This window comes from Panthera pardus, unplaced genomic scaffold (assembly GCF_024362965.1).
Source record: "Panthera pardus isolate Hobbes unplaced genomic scaffold, ASM2436296v1 HiC_scaffold_2, whole genome shotgun sequence".
Classification (NCBI taxonomy): domain Eukaryota; kingdom Metazoa; phylum Chordata; class Mammalia; order Carnivora; family Felidae; genus Panthera; species Panthera pardus.
The window spans coordinates 101,236,156-101,261,287 of NW_026526765.1; the positions used below are offsets into that span (position 1 = coordinate 101,236,156).

The window sequence follows — 25,132 nt, forward strand, 5'->3', positions numbered from 1 at the left end:
TTCATAATCTGAGTAATAAAATACTTAAATGGAAAGAGACACTAATATAGCTCATTACTATGAACAATTTAAAAATTATGGAATTGATAACATAAATCGAATTTTTTTAATTATGAAGAAAAGGAAAATAAGCCTTTAGCAAGTTTTCTAACAGACTTAAGAATATCAAAATAATAACTGAACTTCTGCTATATCTTCATTTCTTTTAACACCTCTGGTAAGAAATTGCTTAAGTCAACTAAACTGTCATATTCATGAAAATAAAATTGGTGTTCAGATGAAAAAAATATGGGCTAGAACTTTAAAAATTAGAACATATGTTCAAATACTTAAGTATTACTCAAAAATGATAAGTGATGAATCATGAAAGCATTTTTTCAAGCTGTAAGAATATTATTAATGATTATATTGACCAAAAGTAGTTAATTCTTGAAGGATGTCGTATCTCGAAAAATTAAAATTTTTATAGCACTCTAAAGCAACAGTCTTTATAAAATAGTCTGTTTTGCTCCCTTTTGCATTAGTAATGTGAACCATTTCATTAGCAACTATTATACAAAGGGAAAAGCATCCGTAATATGCAAAAGTCATGTTAGTTCATAAGCAAATTTCCCTGTACTTTGATGTCTTGAATCACCAACATGTAGTTGATGAATGCAAAATATATCAACATAGGTAACTGCAGCAAACTACAAGGAATACCACACTGTATATGATGCCATCATATCACATATCATGTCACATTGTCCCATCTGGCTCAATGTGGCCCTTTTTTGGCCTCAAAGTACTTACTGTGCTGTTCTCCTCCATGTTTCTACAATTTGCCCTTATCTCCATAACTCCATAAAAGGAGCCCACTTTTATCCTCATTTTCCCCACATCCCCTATCATCAAGCTACTCACCATTTTTTTTTTAAGTAAAATCCTACTTTTAGTTTGATATAATGCATTTAATAGATCTTTTTCATTGTGCTAGAATTTTTAATAGGATTGATGTTATGGTTTTTATTAATCATTGTGTTTACAAATTGCATAACTTTTGAGTAGGATGCCTTAACTCCATTTTTCTCACCTTTGTTATTTTAATGCATGACTCTGCAGATGTTAACAACCCCCTAAATTTTTTTAGTATAATTAAGTTACTATAATAAAAACCATGGAAGTAGGGTGGCTCCATAGCTCAGAGGTTAGAGCAATGGTCTTGTAAAAACCATGGAAGAGAAACTGCAATTGTGATAGGACAAATAAGTAAAGCTAAAGCTTACTCATTCTCATAGTCCCTTCTGGCTCATGAGGCTGAGTTATGTAGGTTACATTCTCAAACAGAAGCTACTATTTGGCTTTGTTGATTTCTGAAAAATGTTGTAGCCAAGTATTAAATTTAAAGGCATGTCTAAATGCTAAAATAAATAGTATACTTAAGTTGTCTCCTGTTTAAAGTAAGTATCCATCTAGTCTGTTGCTAACAGTCATGATGAGAACAAAGCATTTATTTCTATAACTATAACTATAACTATAGTTATAGCTATAACTATATATATATATATATATATGGCTACAATAAGCTCAGCAAATTGCCTGATAAATTTTAATAGATATAAAATAATCAATTTAAATGTCAAACTTACTAGATGAATTCCTATTCATCTGCACCTAAAAGAGAAAAGCAAAAACTAAAAGTTGTTAAATAATTTAATTTGGTAATGAAATACTTCATAAAAATTTTTCTTAATATATTTTTTATTTTTTAAGTAGGCTCCACACCCAACACAGGGCTTGAACTCACAATGCAGAGCAAGAGTTGCATGCTCTGGCTGAGCCAGCCAGGAGCCTACTTCATAAAATATTACTGGGAACCTAACTTTAAGTTGTTTTCGGTATATCTGCTCAACTGTAAACTACATAAAAATTGTTAAAAATGCAGTATTTTTTATAGTAAAAGATAATACATGTATCTTTAATACTCAAAAGTTTTAAAATATGAAAATGTTAGTGCCTACAGCAAGATACTTTGATCTGCAAATTTAAAAAACTTAACACAAGTATTCTGAAAATCAATGTTCGAACATTAAAATGATTTTTTAAGACCATAGGTAATAATATAAAATCTTGCACTTACTGGGCTGTGTCTCTAGTAGTACATGGAAAGAAAAAGAAAGACATAGTGTACATTTTAGAATTTAAAACAGCTTATTTTCTTGGTTTCATAATTTGTCTATTACCTTCTAAACCATACCTAAAAATCTATACACCTTAAAACACATGCAGAGCATTGTTTGGGGTAGGGGACATGAGCTAGATGAGCACACTGCTCAATAAAATATACTCAAAATATCCTCTTTTCAAACCCAACATTAACTATTAAACTGTTCTCATTATTATTTATTTTCTCAGTATGAAACTAGAATGTTCAGTTTTTTAAAAAATAGAAGAGAGAGAAAAGTACAAAGGAGAAAATTTAAAACCACTAATGCTTTCACTAACAAGAGCAAGGTGCTTAACATTCTGGTATATATATTCCTCTAGGCTTTTGTTTTATTTATACATATTTTTAAAATTAGTTGTATTCTTATATAATAAAAATTTTTAGTCATTTCATAGCTTCCTACTTCATATATATATGTGTGTAGATATATATGTATGTGTATACATATATGTATATATGTGTAGATATATGTATACATATATATGTATATATGTGTACATATATATATCATAATTTAATTTGGGTGTTAATCTTAAGGTTAAATAGCAATGGGAGAATAAAACCTCACTTCAGAAATCAGTCTTTTTTATACAAAAAAATAAATTCTAAAAGTGCATGACTGAGAGAAAAAAACTTTTTCCCAAATACAGACTTCTTAAAATATATAACAATATATAATAAAAAAATATGAAATGGGTAATACTTATTCTGTATTATCAAGGACAACAGGTTTAATATCAGTTATGATGAGCATGTACAGATAGACTAAACTGTCATCCTAAGACACGCTTTTTTCTCATTGTTTAACATTCCTGAATTTAGACTATGACATCAATGGAAAGATTAGTTATGGTGATTTTTTTCTCCTCCAAAAGCTGTTAAATATGGATCTTAGAATTGAGGAACTAACCATTATCACTAAGAATTCTTATATTTGCCTTTTTTTATAAAAAGTATGAAAAAACAAATATTGCAGTTGCAAAAGCATGCAGACACATAACTTAATGTTTAAATCCATTTTTACTGAATTCCTGTTCATATAAAGTTCATAAAATATGGATGAAAAACTTTAAAATTAGATGAGGAAAAGATTAATACTGCCAGTTCAAATTTCTGAAACATACAGACTGGAAAATAAAATAAATGGCAGAAATAGATTTTCTACATTTTTGTTTCCCAGTAAAACTTTCAAAAGGAAACAAAACTAAGCCAAACTCAAATTCATTTGCCTATATAAAAATCAGACACTGGAGACCTCAATAAAACTGATGACAAATTATAAAATATCTCCTTATCCAATATGCTTAATTAACTATTCCTAATGATATTTTATTATTCCTAAAATTAAGCAGATGCAAGTAGATAAGGTTAAAAAAAAATAAGGCTTCTACATGAAGAGTATGAACTTGCTCTTATTCTTACTTACAGATATTGCTGGGGACAGTGTGATATTTCCTATAGATACTTTTAATTCATCCAAGGAAGCCATTGTGTGATGTGAGTTATTTGGATGCACAGGTTTGATTTCTATCCGATACTTCTTTGGTTCTTCATCTTCAGAATCAGAATCACTAGATGAGTAGAAATGGTTCTCTTTGGTATGTGAGTATCAGTTAAAGAATTCGGTTCTTAAGTGATCTTAATGCATAACCAGTTTTCATACATTTACAAAAAGGAATATAAAACCTTTAAGAGATAAGGTAGACTTTCACAGAAACAGAACTACTAACTCATTAGTAAAAACATGTCAAACTATTATGGAGTCACATTTTATTATAATTAAAAATTTGAAGTTTTTATTAAACAACAGATCATTTTGTTATAACTGTCTACTTATATGCCAACACAATCCATAGGAATATCCAAATGATGAAAGGATATCATTCTGATTTGCTTCTGGTTTTATACTATAGCCTTCTTCATCTACATCAGGAATGTTCTATGGGAAGAAAAATAAAAACTGTAATCATGGATCCTACTACAGAAATACAAAAGATTAGCAAAATAGCTTCAACTATTATAGGGGCTATGTCATTTATCAAATACCAACAGGCTCATACAATAATTAAATGGAAAAGTTACATCTTTTTGGTTAAGTTAGCTTCAGATCACACTTTATGCTTCAGATATCTGAAAGAGAAAAGCACTATAAAATTAAGTAGGAGAAGCACTAAAAGGAAGAGAATAGGTGTTTGAGCAGCAACACCAACAGTTCTGTAGATAACCAAATTTTCATCCCAGTCTTCAAAGTGGAAATGAGAGATGATGAAATCAGAGGGCTGACAGTCTCAATAAATGGAACTATTTATCAAAAATACAGAAAAAACAGAAATTAAAGATGACCAAGAAAATTAAAACTATACTAAAATAATCATCTTACCCATGAGCCAGGCAAAATTTCAAAAGCTTGAAAATACATTCTGTTGCCATAACTGTGGGAAAATGTACTCTTAGGCTTTGCTGGTATAAATAAAAAATAGTACAATCTCTAGAGAAAGAAATTTAGCATTATCTAACAAAAGTAGACACATATTTACTCTCCCACCCAGGAATTCAATTTCTAAGAATTTACCCTGAAGATACACCTCCAACAATTTAAAAATATGTATATAACAGATCAAAGATGATCTGTAACTCAGAACTGCTGGAGAGCATCTAATGTCCAAGCATAGTTGAATAAACTACAGTACACACAGAAAACAGAGTACTATATATCTATTAAAAAAATCAGAAGTTTCGGGGCGCCTGGGTGGCTCAGTCGGTTAAGCATCCGACTTCGGCTCAGGTCATGATCTCACAGTTCGTGAGTTCAAGCCCCACGTCGGGCTCTGTGCTCACAGCTCGGAGCCTGGAACCTGCTTCACATTCTGTGTCTCCCTCTCTCTCTGCCCCTTCCCTGCTCATGCTGTGTCTCTCTCTGTCTCAAAAATAAATTAACATTAAAAAAAAAATTTTTTTTTTTTAAATAAAAATCAGAAGTTTCTATGAACTCGTAGCGAATGACTTCCAGGAAAAACTGCTAACTGAAAAAAGCATATAAAGGAACATATATATCTTTTAAGTAAGAAAGAAGGGAAATTTTAAGAACACAGATCTCTTCTTTATGGGGGAATAAAAGCCACTGGAAGGATCAATCAGAATATAATAAAGTTGGTTACCTACAAGGGAGGGTGATGAAGTAGAAGAGATAAAGGATGGAGGAACACTTCTCTAAGTATGCTATGTTAAGAGAATCCCATTTTTAAGAAATACACATTTAGGAAGTTAGGGATGAAGGACCATAATGTATAGAATTTATACTAAAATGATCAGAAAAAGAATTATATACACATACATAAACACATGTGTGTAGGGAGAATGCAAATAACTTCTAACTTACAAAAAATATACAAGAATAAAATAGTTCCAAAATAATTTTTATATGAAAAAAAAAAAGATCGCCAAGAAATGCCAGTTGGAACTGGACAGCCAATATTCTTGTACTGGTAAAGTTTACTATTCTTCGTCCATTCACTTGTTAAGGCTCAGCAAGAACAGTATGAAAGATGATCTCAGTCACAGCATAAGGTCAAGGAGAACAAAGAGCAGAATTAACATGGCTATAGCTTCCAAACTGAATAAAAAGCCTACTGTAGCCAGCAGTGAGTTAACAGACTGGATAAAATCTAGAAATGAAAAATCTAATACAGAGTGAAGAGTAGATTCTATACATTAAAAGATGAAAAGGGGTATGTGGGTGGCTCAGTATGTTAAGCATTGGACTCTCAATTTTTTTTTTTAATTTTTTTTTTCAACGTTTTTTATTTATTTTTGTGACAGAGCATGAACGGGGGAGGGGCAGAGAGAGAGGGAGACACAGAATCGGAAACAGGCTCCAGGCTCCGAGCCATCAGCCCAGAGCCTGACGCGGGGCTTGAACTCACGGACCGCGAGATCGTGACCTGGCTGAAGTCGGACGCTTAACCGACTGCGCCACCCAGGCGCCCCCAGGACTCTCAATTTTGACTCGGGTCAAGATCTCACGGTTTGAGAGGGGGAGGCTCCAAGCTATCAACATGGAGATTATCTCACTCCCTCTCTACCCCAACCCTGCTTGTGTGCTAGGGCCCTCTCTCTCTCCAATAAACATTAAAAGAAAATGATGACAAGTGATACACTTATAACCCCTAGAAATAGAGCACTTTCAGTTCTGCATATTGTTTGCTAATATGTAAATAATACTTTAAAATACTTTAAGCTTTACCAAATTGGATCCATTAGAAATCAGAAAGTTTTTATAAAATACTTTATTCTTATTCCCAGTACCCTAAAAACATACAGATATGTAATCTCCTAGAAGTTATAAGAATTTGTTGATACCACTTTTAAATTTGTTTACAATACACTATACAGTATGATGTAATAATTTAAAATAATACTGAGCTGTTTTCTACAGGACTGAGTAAGCTGCTTCTGGACTGACCTCTTAAAGATTACAACTATAAATTCTGGCTAGAGAAACTACCGGGGGGGCACCTGGGTGGCTCAGTTGAACATCCAACTCTTAGTTTTGGCTCAGATCGTGATCCCAGGGTTGTGGGATAGAGCCCCGCATCGGGTTTTGTGCTAAGCATGAAGCCTGCTTAAGATTCTCTCTCTCTCCTTCTGCCCCTCTCCCCAGTTTGTGCTCTCTAAAAAATTAATTAAAATTTAATTTAAAATTAATTTAAAAATTAAAAAAAAAACTATCTGAAGGTAGTGAAGAGTGAAAACAGAGCCATATGTTCAAAAACTTTATAAATAAATCATAATGCAGTTCTAAAAAAGGTTCAAATAACCCTCAGGGAAGGCAGGAAAAAGAAAACAAAATGAAAACCAAAGATAAAATGACACACATAAGACATGTTATGTCAATAATTATGGTAAGCAGTCTCTATCAAAATAATACCAGCATTCTTCACAGAGCTAGAACAATACCAATATTTGTATGGAACCAGGAAAGACCCCATATAGCCAAAGCAATTCTGAAAAAGAATACCGAAGCTGGAGGCATCACAATCCCAGACATCAAGATGTATTACAAAGCTGTAATCATGAAGACGGTATGGTACTGGCACAAAAACACTCAGATCAGTGTAACAGAATAGACAACACAGAAATGGACCCACAAACGTATGGCCAACTAATCTCTGACAAAGCAGAAAAGAATAGCCAGTGGAATAAAGACAGTCTCTTCAGCAAATGGTGCTGGAAAAACTGGACAGCAACATGCAGAAGAATGAACCTGGACCACTTTCTTACACCAAACACAAAAATAAACTCAAAATGGATTAAAGACCTAAATGTTAGATGGGAAGCCATCAAAATCCTAGAGGAGAAAGCAGGCAAAAACCTATTTGACCTTGGCCACAGCAACTTGTTACTCAACACCTCTCCGGAGGCAAGGGAAACAAAAGCAAAAATAAACTACTGGGACCTCATCAAAATAAAAAGCTTCTGCACAGCGAAGGAAACAATCAGCAAAACTAAAAGGCAACCTGCGGAATGGGAGAAGATATTTGCAAACGACATATCAGATAAAGGGTTAGTATCCAAAGAACTTATCAAACTCAACACCCAAAAAAACAAACAGTCCAGTGAAGAAATCGGCAAAAGACATTAACAGGCACTTCTCCAAAGAAGACATCCAGATGGCGAACAGACACATGAAAAAATGCTCAAATCACTCATCATCAGAGAAATACAAATGAAAACCACAATGAAATACCACCTTACTCCAGTCAGAACAGCTAAAATTACCGACTCAGGCAATGACAGATGTTGGTGAGGATGCAGAGAAAGAGGATCTCTTTTGCACTGCTGGTAGGAATGCAAACTGGTGCAGCCACTCTGGAAAACGGTATGGAGGTTCCTCAAAAAACTGAAAATAACCCTAGGACCCAGCAAATGCACTACTAGGTATTTACCCAAGGGATACAAGTGTGCTGTTTTGAAGGGGCACATGCACCCCCATGTTTACAGCAGCACTATCAACAATAGCCAAAGTATGGAAAGAGCCCAAATGTCCATTGACGGATGAATGGATAAAGAAGATGTGGTGTGTATGTATGTATGTATCTATGTACACACACACACACACACACACACACACACACACACACACACACACAATGGAGTATTACTCAGCAATCAAAAAGAATGAAATCTTGCTACTGGCAACTATGTGGATGGAACTAAAGGTATTATGCTAAGCAAAATTAGAGAAAGACAAATATCATATGACTGCACTCATATGAGGAATTTAAGATACAAACAGATAAACATAAGAGAAGGTAAGCAGAAATAATATAAAAACAGGGAGGGGAACAAAACATAAGAGAGTCTTAAATATAGAGAAGAGAGGGCTGCTGGAGGGGTTGTAGGAGGGGGGATGGGCTAAATAGGTAAGAGGCATTAAGGAATCTACTCCTGAAATCATTGTTGCAGTATATGCTAACTAACTTGGATGTGAATTTAAAAAATAAGTAAATAAATAAATAAATATAAACTGTCCAAAGATAACAAAAGACAGATTGGTAGAATGGATTAAAAAACATGACCTAACTAACTATATGCTGTCTATAAGAAATTCACTTCATATATATAACACCATAGATGGGGGAAAGTAAAAAAAATAGAAAAAATATACCATATAAAAGTTAATTAAAAAAAAAAAAAAAGATGGGCAACTGAGTGGCTCAGTGGATTAAGCATCCAACTCTTGGTTTCGGCTCAGGTCATGATCTCACAGTTCATGAGTTCAAGCCCACGTTGGGCTCTAAACTGAAAGTGTGGAGTCAGCTTGGAATTCTCTCTCACCTCTCTGCCCCTTCCCCAGCTCATGCACACTCTCTCTTAAAATAAATAAACTTTAAAATAAAAAAATTAGGGCAGAATGACTGTCTTCTTGTTAGATAAAACCAGACTTCAGAAAGAAAATTACCAAGGTCAGAGGGGACATTGTGTCCATAGAAAAACCTGTACATGATTGTTCAAAGCACTTTTCTCTAATAGCCAAAAACTGGAAACTAAAGGTCCTATGATAGGTGAATGGTTAAAACAAATTTTAGTGCATCTATACCATGGAATACTACTATTTAACAACAAAAAGGAATAAACTATTCATACATGCAAGAACCTGGGTGGAACTCAAGAGAATTGTGCTGAATAAAAAAAAAAAAAAATCTGAAAAGGTTATGGTAGGATTCCAACTTAAATAACATTCTTGAATTGACAGAATTATAGAAATGGAGAAAAGATTATTGGTTGCCAGAGGCTAAGGAGGGTGGTAATAGAAGAAAAGTGGCTGTAAAAGGGCAATCTGCACAAAAGACCAAAAGATCCTTGTGGTCATGGAAATGCTCAGACTGCATTAATGTCATCATCCCAGTCATGATACTGTATTTCTGCAAGAAGTTACGAGGAGAAAACAGGTGAAAGGCACACGGGACTGCTCTGTACTATCTTTGCAACTTGCTGTAAATTAATTCTTTCAAAATAAATTAGGATTCTCAGTATATTAGATATTCAATGTTGAAACTATTCATAGAAACTTGGGATTGAGAAAAATTTAGACATTACCTGTTTACAATCTTTGTTCATTCAATCCATGATTTCTATATAATGGCCCCACACTGTTGGAGCAAAGCATTAGGCCAAAGCAATATGAAAAAAAGAGCAGATAACTTAACCCACTAATCTTAAAAGACAGGTTTGGATAGTGGTGGTAGTGATTTTAAAAAAATATATTGGAATAATTAATTAATTAATTGGAGGGGCACCTGGGTGGCTCAGTCAGATAAGCATCCAACTCTTGATTTCTGCTCAGGTCATGATCTCATAGGTTGGAGCCACACATTCCAGCTCCCAGCTGGCAGTGTGGAGCCTGCTTGGGATTCTTTCTCTCCTATCTCTCTGCCCCTGCCCCCACACGCTCACTCTCTCTCTCTCAAAATAAAGAAACGTTAAAAAAGGTTAAAAAAAAAGAAAAACTAAAGATGTAGTCCCTCATAATAATTTAATTACACAGACCATTTAGAAACGGAACAGAAATTAAATGGTAATTTCCCTACCAAGACGTCTAGACCATGGATGTTTTTTAAAGAAATCATTAAGAGTACCATAGGGCACCTGGCTGGCTCAGTCAGTAGGGCATGCAACTTTCGATCTCAGGGTCATGAGTTCAAGGCCCATGATGGGCATAGAGCCTACTTAAAAAACAAAACACAACAACAAAAAAAGACTAGCCATAAAAAAGTCATAAATAGGCCATAAATAAATAATAATAGGCTATAAATAAAACAACAAAAGAAAGCCTCTTCTCCCTGCTGACCACCACTGTAACGCTGCTCTCCAAAAGTAACCACAATTAAGTGTCCAGTAATACATTCTTTAAAAAACAAAACAAAAAACACCCAAAGATATCTGCTCATTTATATTTTTAAAACAGCAGTTACTTAAAAATCATACTTGCTGCTTCTCTTTCCATATCAGCAGGCACAACAACCTAATTCTGTAACGTGTGACTATTAGAGTGAATGTTTAATAATTTATTTAACCAATCTCCATTTTGATGGATGTTTCCAGTTTTTTGTTAATATAAACAATGTTGGAATAAACATGTCTCTACTTCTCTCTCCCTCCCCCTCTACATACAGCAGTCCCCCTTATCCATGGAGGATACATTCCTACACCCCAGTGGATGCCTGAAACCAAGGACAGTAATGAACCCTATGTATACTAGGTTTTTCCCTATACATACATACCTATGATAAAGTTTAATTTATAAATTAGATACAATAAGAGATTTTTTTAGACACCATAACATTAACAACAATAACAAGAATTACAACATACTATAATAAAAGTTACGTGGATGTGCTCTCTCTCTCTCTCTCTCTCTCTCTAAACATCTTACTTTACTGTACTCAACCGTCTTCTTGTGATGATATGACATAATAAAATACCTATATGATAAGATGACATGAGGTGAATGATGTAAGCACTGTGACGTAGTGTCAGGCTACTAATGACCTTCTAATGATATATCAGAAAGAGGATCATCTGCTTCTGAACCACAATCAACCGTAAGTAACTTAAATCATGGAAAGCGAAACAGCAGATGGTGGGGAGGGCTACTATATGCATATATCTTGACCAAGTACATATAAAACCCTAACAGTAAATGGCAAGCAGTAGGAATGGGGAGTCAAAAAGAACATGCATTTCTTATTTGAGAAGATAGTGCCAAACTATCCGCAAGAAAGACTGTACCAATTTACATTCCTGTTAATACAAGTAAACCAAAACTTTTGCCAATATGATAGATAAATAATTTTATTTTAATTTGCATCAGAATGAGACTACCATTCTGAGCAACATTTCTTATGGTTATTTACCACTTTTACTTCTTTTTATGGAAACAGCCTGTTTTTATCATAATGCCCCTTTCCTACTGAGATGCTTGCTCACCTTTAAAAATGATCTGTATAAGAATTGATGGTACAGGATTACATGATTCTTACTATGATGAAGTTAAAGCTCTGTTGCTGAATTCTGAATTCTAATAGGGAATTCAAACTCCAGGTGTCCTCAGCTGGAATTCTAATGTTACTATATACATGCTTATGTCTCCCTCTTCCTCAGCACATGAGGCTTTTCTAATCACATAGTGAATGTCATGAATGGTTTTAATCTGTGAGTTAGATATTTTCTAATTACCACAGTAAATGTTAAACTGGTTCCTTATTGATGAAATTAAAAATATTCAAGATACATGGATTGGTGTGCTTCTTATACTTGTTCATCCTTTTGAGAACGGTATGTAAGAATTCAGCAAGGTGTAGACTCTTTATTCTTAGAGATGATGACCGAGCTCAGTAGTATATAATCACCTTAGTCTCAGAATCCATGAACATTTATTGAAAATTCCCTGAGTATATATTATGAAATTGAAAGTAAAGTTAAAATATTTATTAATTTAAAAATAGTGATAAAAGTATTGTGTTAAACATAAATATTTGTGAAAAATAAATTTATTTTTAAAATAAAAAAATGGGAAGAGTAGCATTGTTTAACATTTTTGAAAATCTTTTTAGTGTCGAGTTTAGAAGAGGACATGATTCTCACATTATTTCTGCTATCAATCTGTGAGATATTTTGTTTTGGTGGAAACATAAAGAAAACATGACTTCATAACTCATCTCACTTATTATAAAACCGAAAAAAAAAGTAGTTTAAAATTTCTGCAGATACAGTAAAACCTTGGTTTGTGAGCGTAATTCATTCCAGAAACACATTTGTAATCCAAAGCACTTGTATATCAAAGCAAATTTCCCCATAAGAAATAATGGAAACTCAGAGGATTCATTCCACAACCCAAAAATATTCATATAAAAATGATTGTAATATAATATAATAAATAAAATGCAAAATATAAAGAAAAAGAAACTAATCTGTATTTACCTTTAAAAACCTTCATGGCTGGTTTGAGGGAGACAAGAGAGAGGAGGGTGATTGTGTAGGACGACTTTCAATATCACTAACGGAATCACTGTTATCTATTGGTTCAATGGAATCTTTTTCTGCATGGGGGCCATTATATATGCTCACAGGGATGTTGACTACAGTGCATATTAATAAACTCTTGTCATATACTGTACTTAATGTAACTGACAATAAGACAGCGGAGGGGAGGATCTGTATCTGCAGGCAGCCTAATCTAGAGTGAAGCAAAGCATCCCTAAGCTTACTCTTGTATGGAAAAGCAAAGGACCGTCCGTTGGTGCCTTGAAGTGACAAAAAATACACTAGGGCCAGTTGTGAGCACCTTCCAATGTTCTGAAAAATCACTGATTTGTGCCAAACACCACAGCCTGAGACCAAGCATCTGAGAATGGGAGATGATCACCCACAATCCCGTAGTGAGAGAGACAGAGACAGAGACAGAGAGAGAGAGAAAAAGAGAAAAACGATTGGCTCAGTTGTGATCATGTGACATTCAGCATCATGTACTACTCCTATTACAAGACACTGCTTGTTTATCAAGTTAAAATTTATTAGAAATCTTTGCTTGTCTTGCAGAACACTTGCAGAACAAGTTACTCACAGTCCAAGGCTTTACTGTAATTTGGATATATATTTTTGGTACTAAATCACAGCATAAGAAGTGACGGTTTATTGAAATTCATTGCAGTGTGGAATCTGAAATAAAATCCGTTAACATTAAAAAAAAATGATCTGTATAGAAATTTTACAAAGGAAATTAATTAGCCCCTTGTTATATGTCTTACAAACATACTCTGCCAATTTATCTTTACTGGTTCATATTCTTCTAAAATTTTTTTGGTAATTAAAATTACAAAACATACTGTTTTGTTTTCTTTCAACACAAATTTATGAATCATTTCTTATATGACATTAGACTTATGCATCCTTTTTATAAGTGCTTTTCTAATTCCAGACAAGTACTGACAACAGTTCAAAATTGGTTAACACTGATCATTACAGAACAGTATCAATTAGCTGAGATTTTAACCCTGGATGACACTAGAAATCTATTTCTTTCTTTTCACTCTACATTTATCAACAAATCATAATCTTCTTATTTTAAAGTTGAAATAGACAGCAAAAATACTAATTTTATTTAAGTTACATAAAACACGTTTCACAAAATATCTTTATCTTGGTATATACACCATCATGCTGTAAAAGATCAAAAGGTTTTTGGGCCAAAAAAAAGAGTAATTATGCAAGCAAGAACAATAAGCAAAGGAGACAGGAAGCTTGATCCTACTGCACTTAGTAACATGACCACTGTCTAATGAACAACCTGAAAAGTGTGTCTGTCTATACAATACTTATACCATTTGGTAAATCTACTCTCCTACTGTAAACACAAGGAGCTCCATTTAATGTCTTCTTTAATTACATATAAAGAAATATATTTAAATACGAAATATAGACAAACTTTCTTCAGAACAAAAAGCACAGAGAAGTACTAACCATGATTATTACTGCTATGTTTTCTAAAATGATAACCTCTAAACAAAACTCTAATACTTGAATAAAATTTTAATAATCAGGAACACACTTCTATTTTTAATGCTTATTTATTTTTGAGAGAGCATAAGCAAGAGGAGAATGGACAGAGAGAGGGTGAGGGAGAGAGAGCAACTAAAGCAGGCTCTGCACTGACAGCAGAGAGCCCCATGTGGGGCTCGAACTCAAGAACCATGAGATCATGACCTGAGCCAAAGTCAGACACTTAACCAACTGAGCTAGCCAGGTGCCCCAGGAATACACAATTAAGAGCATCATGTTTTAAAGTATGCAGATTTGAGATCTGGCATATTTCTCAAGAAAAAGCAATATGGTATGGTACCATTCAAATTTTTAAACTAAAATGTCCACTTTTCAAAGGTAGGTAGAACTACCTTTTATTTAATATAAAAGCATCTAGTAATGTAAGGCCAAAATTTTATCTGTAATTTTAATAGTGAATTTACAATAAACTGGTTAGTATTTTTCTTAGAAAAATTTGTGAACAACTCAACCCAAATATGCTGGGTATTTCCTAATCAAAATAGCTAATTTACATGGTTTATATCAAAGTAAAATCTACTTACAAGTGAATCTGCATCAGGGCATTCCCTATTAAAATAAACAAAATATTATAAATAATTATTACAACTATCCAATAATAACTGTATACTGAAAGTGATCATCTTGGTATTTAAATGTAACTTTTATTTAAACTTAACAAAAATATTTAGAAAAAATCAAATCATGAAGATTAAAATATACTAAATGATTTTAAAATTCAAAAGAAAGCATTCCTATATCCATAATACATGACAAAATGAAACTCACACAGCTTACAATTATTTTAAAAACTTGTACTTCACAAGTACTTCTTTTCCATTAACACACACACAAATCTTATAAAGGAAGCTATCAGTCCTACAAGGATTTCTTAGTGGCTTTTAATTCTTTAGGCAGAGAAAGCTAAAAAAATTTCTAAGAGGAAAGCTCGACTTTTTTTTTTTTAAGTCTGTACTTGTATTAATTGGTAAATACTAGTAAATAACATTTTACAATATATTTTTGTTAAAACTTCAGTTTCATTTGAAGTACCTTCCATAGCTAGCATATAAACAAAAGCCAAAAAAGCTATTTTTCTCCATATATGTTAAATGAGTAGCCAGACTTCCACTTGAAAAAGCTTTCTAGTCTACTAAGTTGTTGAAAATTGTTAATTTTATCATTTATTTAACTGATAAATATTAATTTGGACGTAAACTAGCAAAAATATATTTTATTTATTTTTTTAAGTGAGCAGGAAGCAAGAACTTTATCAGAGTATAAAATTAGAAAGTAAGAATAGTAAGAAAGCTCTCTTTACAGAGAGGGGCATTCGAAAGTGAATGCCCCCCACCAAAAAAGTATTTTATATGCAAAACCAAAACATAAAGAAGATCAACCTTCTCAAATAATCAAATAAAGACTTAAACATATAAAATTAAAGACATTGAGGCCATGAAGAATATGGTTAGAAGAATTTCTGTGTACATATTCTAGATCAAATTCACAAAAATCAGAGTGCATACTGAAAACATATCTAGATTAGTTGCATAATTCTTTGACTTTAGACAGTTAATGCACGCAGTATCAGAATCTGCCACTTTAATAACAGACTAAAAACATAAACATTAGGTATACCTTGAGAGCCCAATGGACAATAAAAAGTACTAAATTAATATACAGGATAAGCAGGTCATCTCTATCTACCCAAAGACTAAGCACAAATCGGAAAAATCTACAGAGTGAAGAATTCTGTTAGGGGAAGACAAAATGGAACAGACTGAAATAACGGAAAAAGAGGGAGATGACTACACTGCTCTTAATCCAAACTCCAGCACCAAAGCAGGTAAATGCAAACCTCTCGTGTCTTTATAGCCATTTAAATGTCACTTAAGATTGCCAATTTTGAAAAAAGAGCTCCCTTATTACTGATATATGAGGGGTATTTATCAAAAATCCTACTGCATACTCTGAGGAAATGTTCCAGAAAAGACAATATAATAATAAATTCAATTCCTCTACAGAATCATTTAAAATGTTAGAGCACTTCTACTTTCTTCTTTTTTAAAAGATAAAGTTTAAATATCAAAGTGTCAAAGTTCCAAACAGTTTATTCTCTGGCTTTAAGCCAGAACTGTTCAGTCTTTGTGGGAAAGCACTCATCTGTTTGCTTTCACAGTGGGCTGTAATGAGACCTGCAGATGAAGCCCCAGGAAGAGCAAGCTCTGAGCAGGACCCCTCTTCCACAATCACTGGCATTTCAAAAGCCTTCGGGCTGTTTAAGAAGCAGCATGCCAAGAGCCTTGGGCATTTCAAACAAAGAGGTTTCTAATATTTTTCCTGCCTGGAAGTGTTGAAAGAAGACAATCATGATGCAGTTGTTTAAAGCACTGATTTTCTGCCCTAGTATTCTCAGTGGTGAAAAATATTCCAATATCCTAGTAGCCTAACGATGGTACTGGGAAATTACTGATCATGCAAAACAATTCTAAAAACACAGAATACACAAAAATATTATAAGCTCCCTGAATTAACAGCTGTGAAAACCACATATTATAAAAATAATTGAATTTAAGGCTTTTACTGTCTATAATATACTAACAAAGTGGCTACATTTCTAATTTCATGTACGAATCAACTGTTTAGACTTCCTTAAGTATTTCCAATGTTACAAAAATAGTTTTGATTCCATCTCCTTAGCAATATACTCCCTTCATAAAGCTGAAAAGACATCTGCAGATGAGATGGTAACCACAGATATAAATCACTTCCCAATCAGTCTTAATTTGTTAACCAAGTGAAACTAAACTTGGGAGGGGGTAAGAAACAGACATTTAGAATGGTAGAAACTCAGATAAAATGAATTTAACTAGATAGGAGGTAAGAACACCCAAAGCACAAATTCTCTTACATTGAAAACATGAGTGGCCATGAAAACTCTGCTAATTATGCTGGAGAAGCAGGGATTTTAAACAAATTTCAAGCCAGTGTTACTGGCTTCACAAATCATTTAAGACTTGATTAGCGTCTTGTCAATCTATATAGGTTGAATAATTACAGAAACAAAGATTCCTTTAATTCCAGTTTGTGTCTGGTAAATCATAGCTCTTAAGAGCTTCTCAACCCCAGGTGTATATTAGGAATGACAGAGGCTGCTTAAAAGCAAACCAAACTAAACAAAACAAAAATTATGCTGTGTCTCACACCCTGCAAATCTGTAATAATTGGTCTGAGGTGGGGCCTGGCATAGATATATTTATGTTAATTTTCCACGTAGTTCTAATGTGTATAGCCAAGACATAAAATTTCACTTACCCAATATCTGTTGAATTTACTATATGCTAATTATATATTCTTTGTATCCTAACTTAATTTTTTTTAAAGGTAAATCAGATTTATATTCCATCCTCTATATCAAAAGCTGATGACCTAGCATAAATGTTTAAAACATGTTAGGGCTTTTGTTCTTCCCCATTTTCTGTTTACGTGTGCATATATCGCTATGAGCCTATATGTTTAGAGTTGTCTAGAAGGATTTTCATCACATTGTTGACCATGGGTTTTTTCTTAGGCATTAAGATTTATTAGAAGAATTTTTAGTTTCCTTTGCACTTTTTTTTTTAAATATGCATGTATCATTTTGTAAAAAGAATGTCTTTAAAGTTTAAATTTCAAAACATAGAAGCCTTTATCTTAGTATTTTAAAATAGTAGGAAATCTAATACTTTTAGCTTAACCCAGAGGAGCTGGCAAATGTATTCAGAAAAGTGTATTTTTTACACCTCAGACATACATACATTGAGTTATTTCTGAAGAAATTTTTCTTCTCACATTCAAAACAACAGTCTTATTCTTAGTTACTTAATAACAAAGAATTGTGACAATATTTAATATACTTACACAGACTCTGCATCCTTTTCCTTTTTAATTATTCCTGGCAAACCAAAAGTCTTTCTTTTCCGTGGTTTTATACCTTAAAATAAATGTATATTGTCACAGAAACATAACTGCTGCTGATAAATATATTACACTTGTATCCTGATACATAATTTGCTTATGTCAATACTAAATCTGGATGAAAGAAATAAAAGTATCAATTGGTAAACTCTAATGTTTAAATCATAGTCATAGTCTGTTTAGATTTTTCTTATGTTAATTTAATAAAGATTTATCACTTGATTAACAAAATTCTCTTTTCCTCTAAGTCTCCCCTAAATTACCTCAGACAACATAAACATTTGGAGAATCTTAAAACTTCAAAGAAGGGACATTATTCACTATATTAGATTTTGTTATAAATCCAAGTCAAATCATGTTTCCTGTCTGGAAGATCAAAAAATACGAATGTGGTGTTTTAAATAAAAAGATGACACAAAAGATCCATTAACAGTAAACACAGAAAACTTATGGCATTCTTTTGCACACATATTATCTTTAATATAATGAATGTTGTAAGTTGATTCTACCATAAATGAGTATCATCTGTATTCTGCCTAATATGGCAGTTCTTCCTCCTCTTCCTTCATGACAAATTATTTCTTAGAAATCAGCCATACTATTAACTGTTGCTGGAATTCAGCACAAAGCTTAGCTGCTTACTCGGACAACTACAGAGCATACCTAAGATAACCTTTCACCATATAGATGAGGAAACTCAAGGGTATTTTTTGTTGTTTTTTTTTTATCTCAGTATTATCCAGCTACTAAATACTATAGCCAGGATTAGAAACCAGCTGTTTTAAAACAAGGTACTTGCTTCCATGCAAAACTAAACCATACATTTGTACAGCATGTTATATCAAATACATTTTTTTCTCACAGAGTATTATTACTTACTATCCACATTTTACAATAAAGAAAGCTAAAAAACAGAGAACTTGCATAGTTACTGCTCTCAAACAGCTAGTAACTGTAAGAAATCTAGGCACGAGAACCTGACTCCTCCAATGATAGCTTTACATACAACAGTAAACCTTTTCTCTGAATCCTCACATAAATGTTGAGAGAAAAATAAATAGAAAAGATTGCTTCCCAAATTATTTCTAGTAGCTCACAAAGTACTTAAACAGGAAGGTAGGTGCCTGGCTGGTTCAGTCTGTGGAACATGTGACTCTAATCTTGGGGTTGTGAATTTGAGTCCCACATTGGGTGCAGAGATTACTTCAAAATAGAATATTTAAATAAACAAACATGAAGGGTTGTAGACCCTTTCTCCAAGTCACATCATCACTCCTCCTGAATAAGGGGAATATTAACATCAATATATAACCTTCATTAATTACTGAAATGTTTCTCACTTTAAAATAAATCTTATACATTAATGTGTAGCAATGATTTTCATATTTATGAGAATGTTTAAAGATGGATGTCAATAAAGAAAACAATCTCGATGTGTATTTGAAAATAAATACATGTTATATTTAATCTTTTAAGATATATATTCTAACACACTAATATTCCTTTGGGCAAACCTACTGTTTACTTATTAAGTGAAGATTAAAAATCTATAGGCCTTCAAACTACATTCAGATTTTTTATATCACTCCACAAACATGCTGACATCAATGGATAATAGCCACTCTTTATTTGTTCAATAAACAGAAGATATTAGCTAGTTACCACACATTACAACTAGTCAACTTACCTTCAACTGCACTAGCAGGGTCACATTCTTCAAATTCAATAAGGCCTAAAACAAAACAAAACAGATGAACAGCTCTTAGTAAAAAAAAAAAAAAAAAAGAAAAAAATTTAAAGCTGATGGAAAACAATCAGATCAAATCACATTACATCTTTTTAATCGACCTGACATGTGTTCTAGTGTTATCTGATAGTGTTATTTAAAATATCAATAATTTTAAAAACCAAATAACCCTAACACTGACAAAAACTGACACTAGTCTATTATTATGATCATAGTTAACTGAAAATCCTTTATATATGATACTGTAGAACTGGAGACACCTACTGTGTACTTTCTGTTTTCAAGGAGCTTGCAGGATACTAAAGAAAAAAGTACGCACAATAAAAGGCAAGTGCTGAATCCCTGGTTGTGTTCATGGGGAGGATGGGGGACCAACATAGTAAATACTAATAGAATGTCAGCTTGGGAACTTGTCCCTCTCGTAGACCACTGTGAACTGGCAAATAATAGGTCTTTAACAAATATTTGCTGAACAAATAAATGCATTAATTACATCATAGCTAAGTGGTGATCCTCTAACTATAAAGCAGGTCAAGGAATCTGAACTTTTAGTTTGCAGGTAATGGGAAGAGTTTTCATGAGAGGTAATACATACATGCCCCTATAAAGTGGTCTTAAAAGAAAATTAGCACTGGTATGAGGGATAGACTACAGAAAGAGAAGAAGAAGATAAAATAGAAATCAGTTGAAAAACATTTTAAGTAGCTCTAAAATGACAGATCTGCTAAGACTAGCCTTAAATGTCATATAATAGATTTCATGTACATGGGATACTAAACTATTTAGGTAGTAAAGAAAGTAACAAAAGCATGAATCACTGTTCTGCTAAAATGTCCCCAAAAGTAAATATCAGACTAAAAAATATCTTCTATTTAAACAGTCATTTTACCCCTGTTTTATAATACTTAAATTGATGCAAGTTCAGCATTTTTGTGAAATAAATTTTTATTAATAGTAAGAGTTTCAACATGCTATTTCAAAAAATTTAAAAATCAGCCTTGGGGGCACCTGGGTGACTCAGCTAAGTGTCCAACTCTTGATTTCAGCTCAGGTCATGATCTCACGGTTTGTGAGATGGACCCCCACGTCGGGCTCTGTGCTGACAGCTTGGGGCCTGCTTGGGATTCTCTCTCCTTCTCTCTCTGCCTCTCCCCTACTTGTTCTCACTCTCTCTCTTTTAAAACAAATAAACATAAAAAAATAAAAAAAATAAAAACAAAGCTTGAAGAGTGGAAAACAGAAGATTTCATTACTGGTTCTTCTGAGACATTAAGCTAAACTAAAACTATGAATAAGTTCATCATCAGAGTTCTGACTGATCATCTAATTATAAAAGAAAGCCACTAATTAGTAAGAAATATTTCTCTACAAGAAAGAACATCTAAAAATATTGGTGGATCAGTCAGTTGAACGTCTGACCCTTAATTTCAGTTCAGGTCATGATTCTAGGGTTGTGGGATCAAGCCCCACGTCAGGCTCCATGCTGAGCAGAGAGCCTACTTAGGGCTTGCTTGCTCTCTCTCTCTCTCTCTCTCTCTGCCCCTCTCCGACACTCATGTGCTCTCTCTCTAAAAAAAAAACAAAAACAAAAAAAACAAACAATTGGCTAAAATGTCCTTCTTAACCCCAAATCTAAGATCTACTTCTTCAGTTCCGGTTTCTATTCATTAGAGTACATTAACATTTAGTGATAAGCAAAATAACAACAACTAAAAAAAAAACTCATAAAAGTGAGTTGATAAACAAGGTCCTAATTAATTACTGATACCTTTCTAAGTATTCTTATAATACACATGTGACTAAAAAAAATAAAATACATTTACTACTTCCACCCCAAAAAGCCTTGAAATCAGAAAATGACCCAATTAAAAATTTAAAAGACTTCAAGTTCAGTTTGCAAATCTGGAAGCTAAAAATTCATTAAATGAAAGGGTAATGAACTCATTGTTAGAATTCTTTAGAGGCATGCATTAACAGTTTACAAAGAGATTAGAAATGAAAGATCAAGAAAGGTAAAGAATTTTAGTATGTGCATCTAATAATTAACAACTACTTGGTGTAAAAGAATGAAAAATTTCCATGGAAATTACCAATAGTTTATTATGTATCATTAGCTTTATAACTTACTAATAAACCTTAAGAGACTATGACCACCTGTCAAATAAGTCTGAGAGTTCCTACAGCTATACATCGCATAATCTGTGCTCAGTAACTTTTCACATAATCTCAAATAATCAAGCTACGGGCTTAGAGAGGAAAAACAAAACATCAATGCCAAACAAACTGAAAGATTTTAAAATACATAAAAATAGAGTACCTAAGAAGACTTCTGTAACATCACCTTAGCAAATATATTATTCTTTTAAGATCTTTGGATGCCTTCATATATGTGAAAATACCAAAGGCATCCCTTAACTCTACAAAAATTCCCTCAAAGTTCTACATTTTTTTCTCTCAAAATCTTTTTCCTATACCAGACATACCTCGATTGCTTTTCCCTTTCCCTTTTCTAAACATCCTCTTACAATCTATTTAAAACAGGAAAATGTCCAATAAAAACAAACTATTCAAAATCACACTTTTGAAACCGAAGATGCCAGATCCTTTCAAACTGTAAAATATATATAAAAATTTTAAACTGAATACCTTCAGCACATAAGCTTTTCTATTAAAGACAGAAATATTAACAGTTTCTGGTATAATAAAACTAAATATGCCCTTTAAAAAGAAACATTAACTCATGCATGAAAAAGATTTCCAAATGGCATATGCTCCACACGCCACTTCCCATGGCAAAGCTTTGCGTGCCTGGCTCTGTGCCAGTTGACAGCTCAGCTGGATATCAGTGCACACTGTGACCCCCTTGCATCACGTCACTTCTGAAATGTTTCACAAGTAGAAAGTTTATTCAGCATCTTCCTCAAATGCAGTCCACTGCCCATCATTCTGCTATTTAATCCTAAGACAAGTTACTTTTTTTGACAGACCCTAAGCCAGGGTAAGAGTCAGAAAGAATAGTTTGCTACAACTGGAATTTCAACTGTTTTAGGCTCAATTAATTCTGTTGTCAAAATAAATAACTGCTCTTAGCGCTTAGATTTTATACTGGGCCACAAGGGCAATTTAATTTGTATAAAAGCAAGAAAGACCATTTTGGCTCTGTCTCCTGATGCTCTTTTACACATTATATAAAAATGCCATCATGAGTTCAAAAAGCAGAAGAAATTAAAGGCAGACCTCCAAGAGGTCAACAATAAAGTAAAACAATTCTTACAGAGGATGCTTTCTTTAATCATCAGGTAGGAATAAATTATTGCTGAAAGAAAAGAAAAGAAAAGAAAAGAAAAGAAAAGAAAAGAAAAGAAAAGAAAAGAAAAGAAAGAAAGAAAGAGAGAAAAAGAAAGAAAAAGAGAAAGAGAAAGAGTCAACAACGTAAAGAATTCTAATTTGAATCAAAACTTTTAGGAAATGCTACAGGAAGAAAGACAATTTAATAGCAATATTTAATCAACACATTCTGTGGTTGAAGTACAGTATTAAAAAATATAAAACATTTAATAGTTGCCATCATTGTGAATCAATTCTAAATCTCAGGCCACCAACAGGGCAAATCTGCAACTTAGTCTAGTTAAGAAGTGGCCTCAAAACTGATATAGTAAGTCTGGGCCACGCAAATCAAGCCTATCTCTGTATTTACCCAACTCAAAGAACAGAACACTTGGTTTTAATTAAAAGCCAAAATAAAACATATGAACATGCCCAGATCCCAAAGTCTAACAAAAAGAATGGTGATAACTGGGGAGAGTGGAGGGGTGGGGGTAATGACATAGGAAAGAGGGAGGGAAGGAGCGGAGGAGAAGGGGGTAATGACTCATAACAATGGAAGTCAATGACTACATTTTCAAGCTTGCTCCTGGGCAACACAGCCACATTCCTGGGTGTCTGGGATGGTGAACCAGGCAAGCTAACATGAAAAAGAACATCAACCTCCAGCCTGTAGTAATGAGCAAAGGGCATGCAGGCTCAAGTTCTGGTTTTGCCACTTGTTTCCTGGCTAATTACTTTAATCTAGTTACCTTCTCTACTTGAACCTAAGTCATATCATTTTTATAAATACGCTATGGCAGAAGAAAACCTTTTGCCATACCTGCTTTCTCTTTCTCTACAAATACCCATACACACATACAATTCTTTCTTTTTTAGTTTACTAAATCATTTGAAAGTAAGTTGCAACGTCAATGCTACTTCACTTCAGGGGTACTTATTTTAATAAAGGGCTTTAAGATAGAATTCTCTCAATCCAATGGTTCCAAATCCCAGTGCCTAGCTGAATCTCCTAGTGCAATGCTTCCTGCTTAAGAGTCATCTGGAGAGGGGCACCTGTGTGGCTCAGTGCGTTAAGCATCAGACTTGAGCTCAGGTCATGATCTCACAGTTCATGAGTTCAAGCCCTGCATTGGGCTCTGTGCTGACAGCTCAGAGCCTAGAGCCTGTTTTGGATTCTGTCTCTCTCTCTCTCTCTCTCTCTCTCTCTCTGCCCTCCCCCACTCATACTCTGTCTCTCAAGAATGAATAAACGTTAAAAAAATTTTTTTTTGAAGAATCATCTGGAGAGCTCATTAAACCACAAATCACTGGGCCCCAGCCCCAGAGTGTCCTATACAGAAGGTCTAGGTTGGTGCTCAGGAATGTGCATTTTTCACAAACTCTCAGGTGACTGCAGATGGTCCTGGGATCACACTTGGAGAACTACACTCAGGGAACTCCTGGGTCCACTGCCAGATACTAATTCTAGATGGTACTTCTCCAATTTTACTCTACATACAAACTGCCTAGGTGTGAGAAGTGAGATGATTCATTTTCAGGAGAACCAAACAAAAGCTGTGCTAATTAACAATGGGTTTACAACCTATTGGAAATATGTACGAAGCCCCCTTACCATGATGGAATACCAAACCCTAAGACACATCACTTCCTGGTTCTTCCTCCCCTCTCCATTTCGCAGGCTTATTTTTTGCAGGCTTTGCAATAAGCATGCGCCAAAGAACTGAAGTCTCTGTGTCACCTCAAAGAATGTACATTTGTTCCAGTCAGACTACTTTTTCCCTTACATGAGCAAAGGC

At 33.7% G+C, this 25,132-nt stretch overlaps 1 protein-coding gene across 1 annotated transcript in view; it reads right to left on the bottom strand.

Annotated features, from left to right (window-relative positions):
* FCHO2 (FCH and mu domain containing endocytic adaptor 2) overlaps positions 1-25,132 on the bottom strand; it is a 122,636-nt gene that overhangs the window by 36,387 nt on the left and 61,117 nt on the right. Inside the window, 7 exon segments of the mRNA XM_053907273.1 lie at positions 1,629-1,653; positions 2,120-2,131; positions 3,633-3,805; positions 4,085-4,145; positions 14,851-14,875; positions 18,206-18,278; positions 19,950-19,994. Coding sequence (XP_053763248.1) covers positions 1,629-1,653; positions 2,120-2,131; positions 3,633-3,805; positions 4,085-4,145; positions 14,851-14,875; positions 18,206-18,278; positions 19,950-19,994 — 414 coding nt within the window.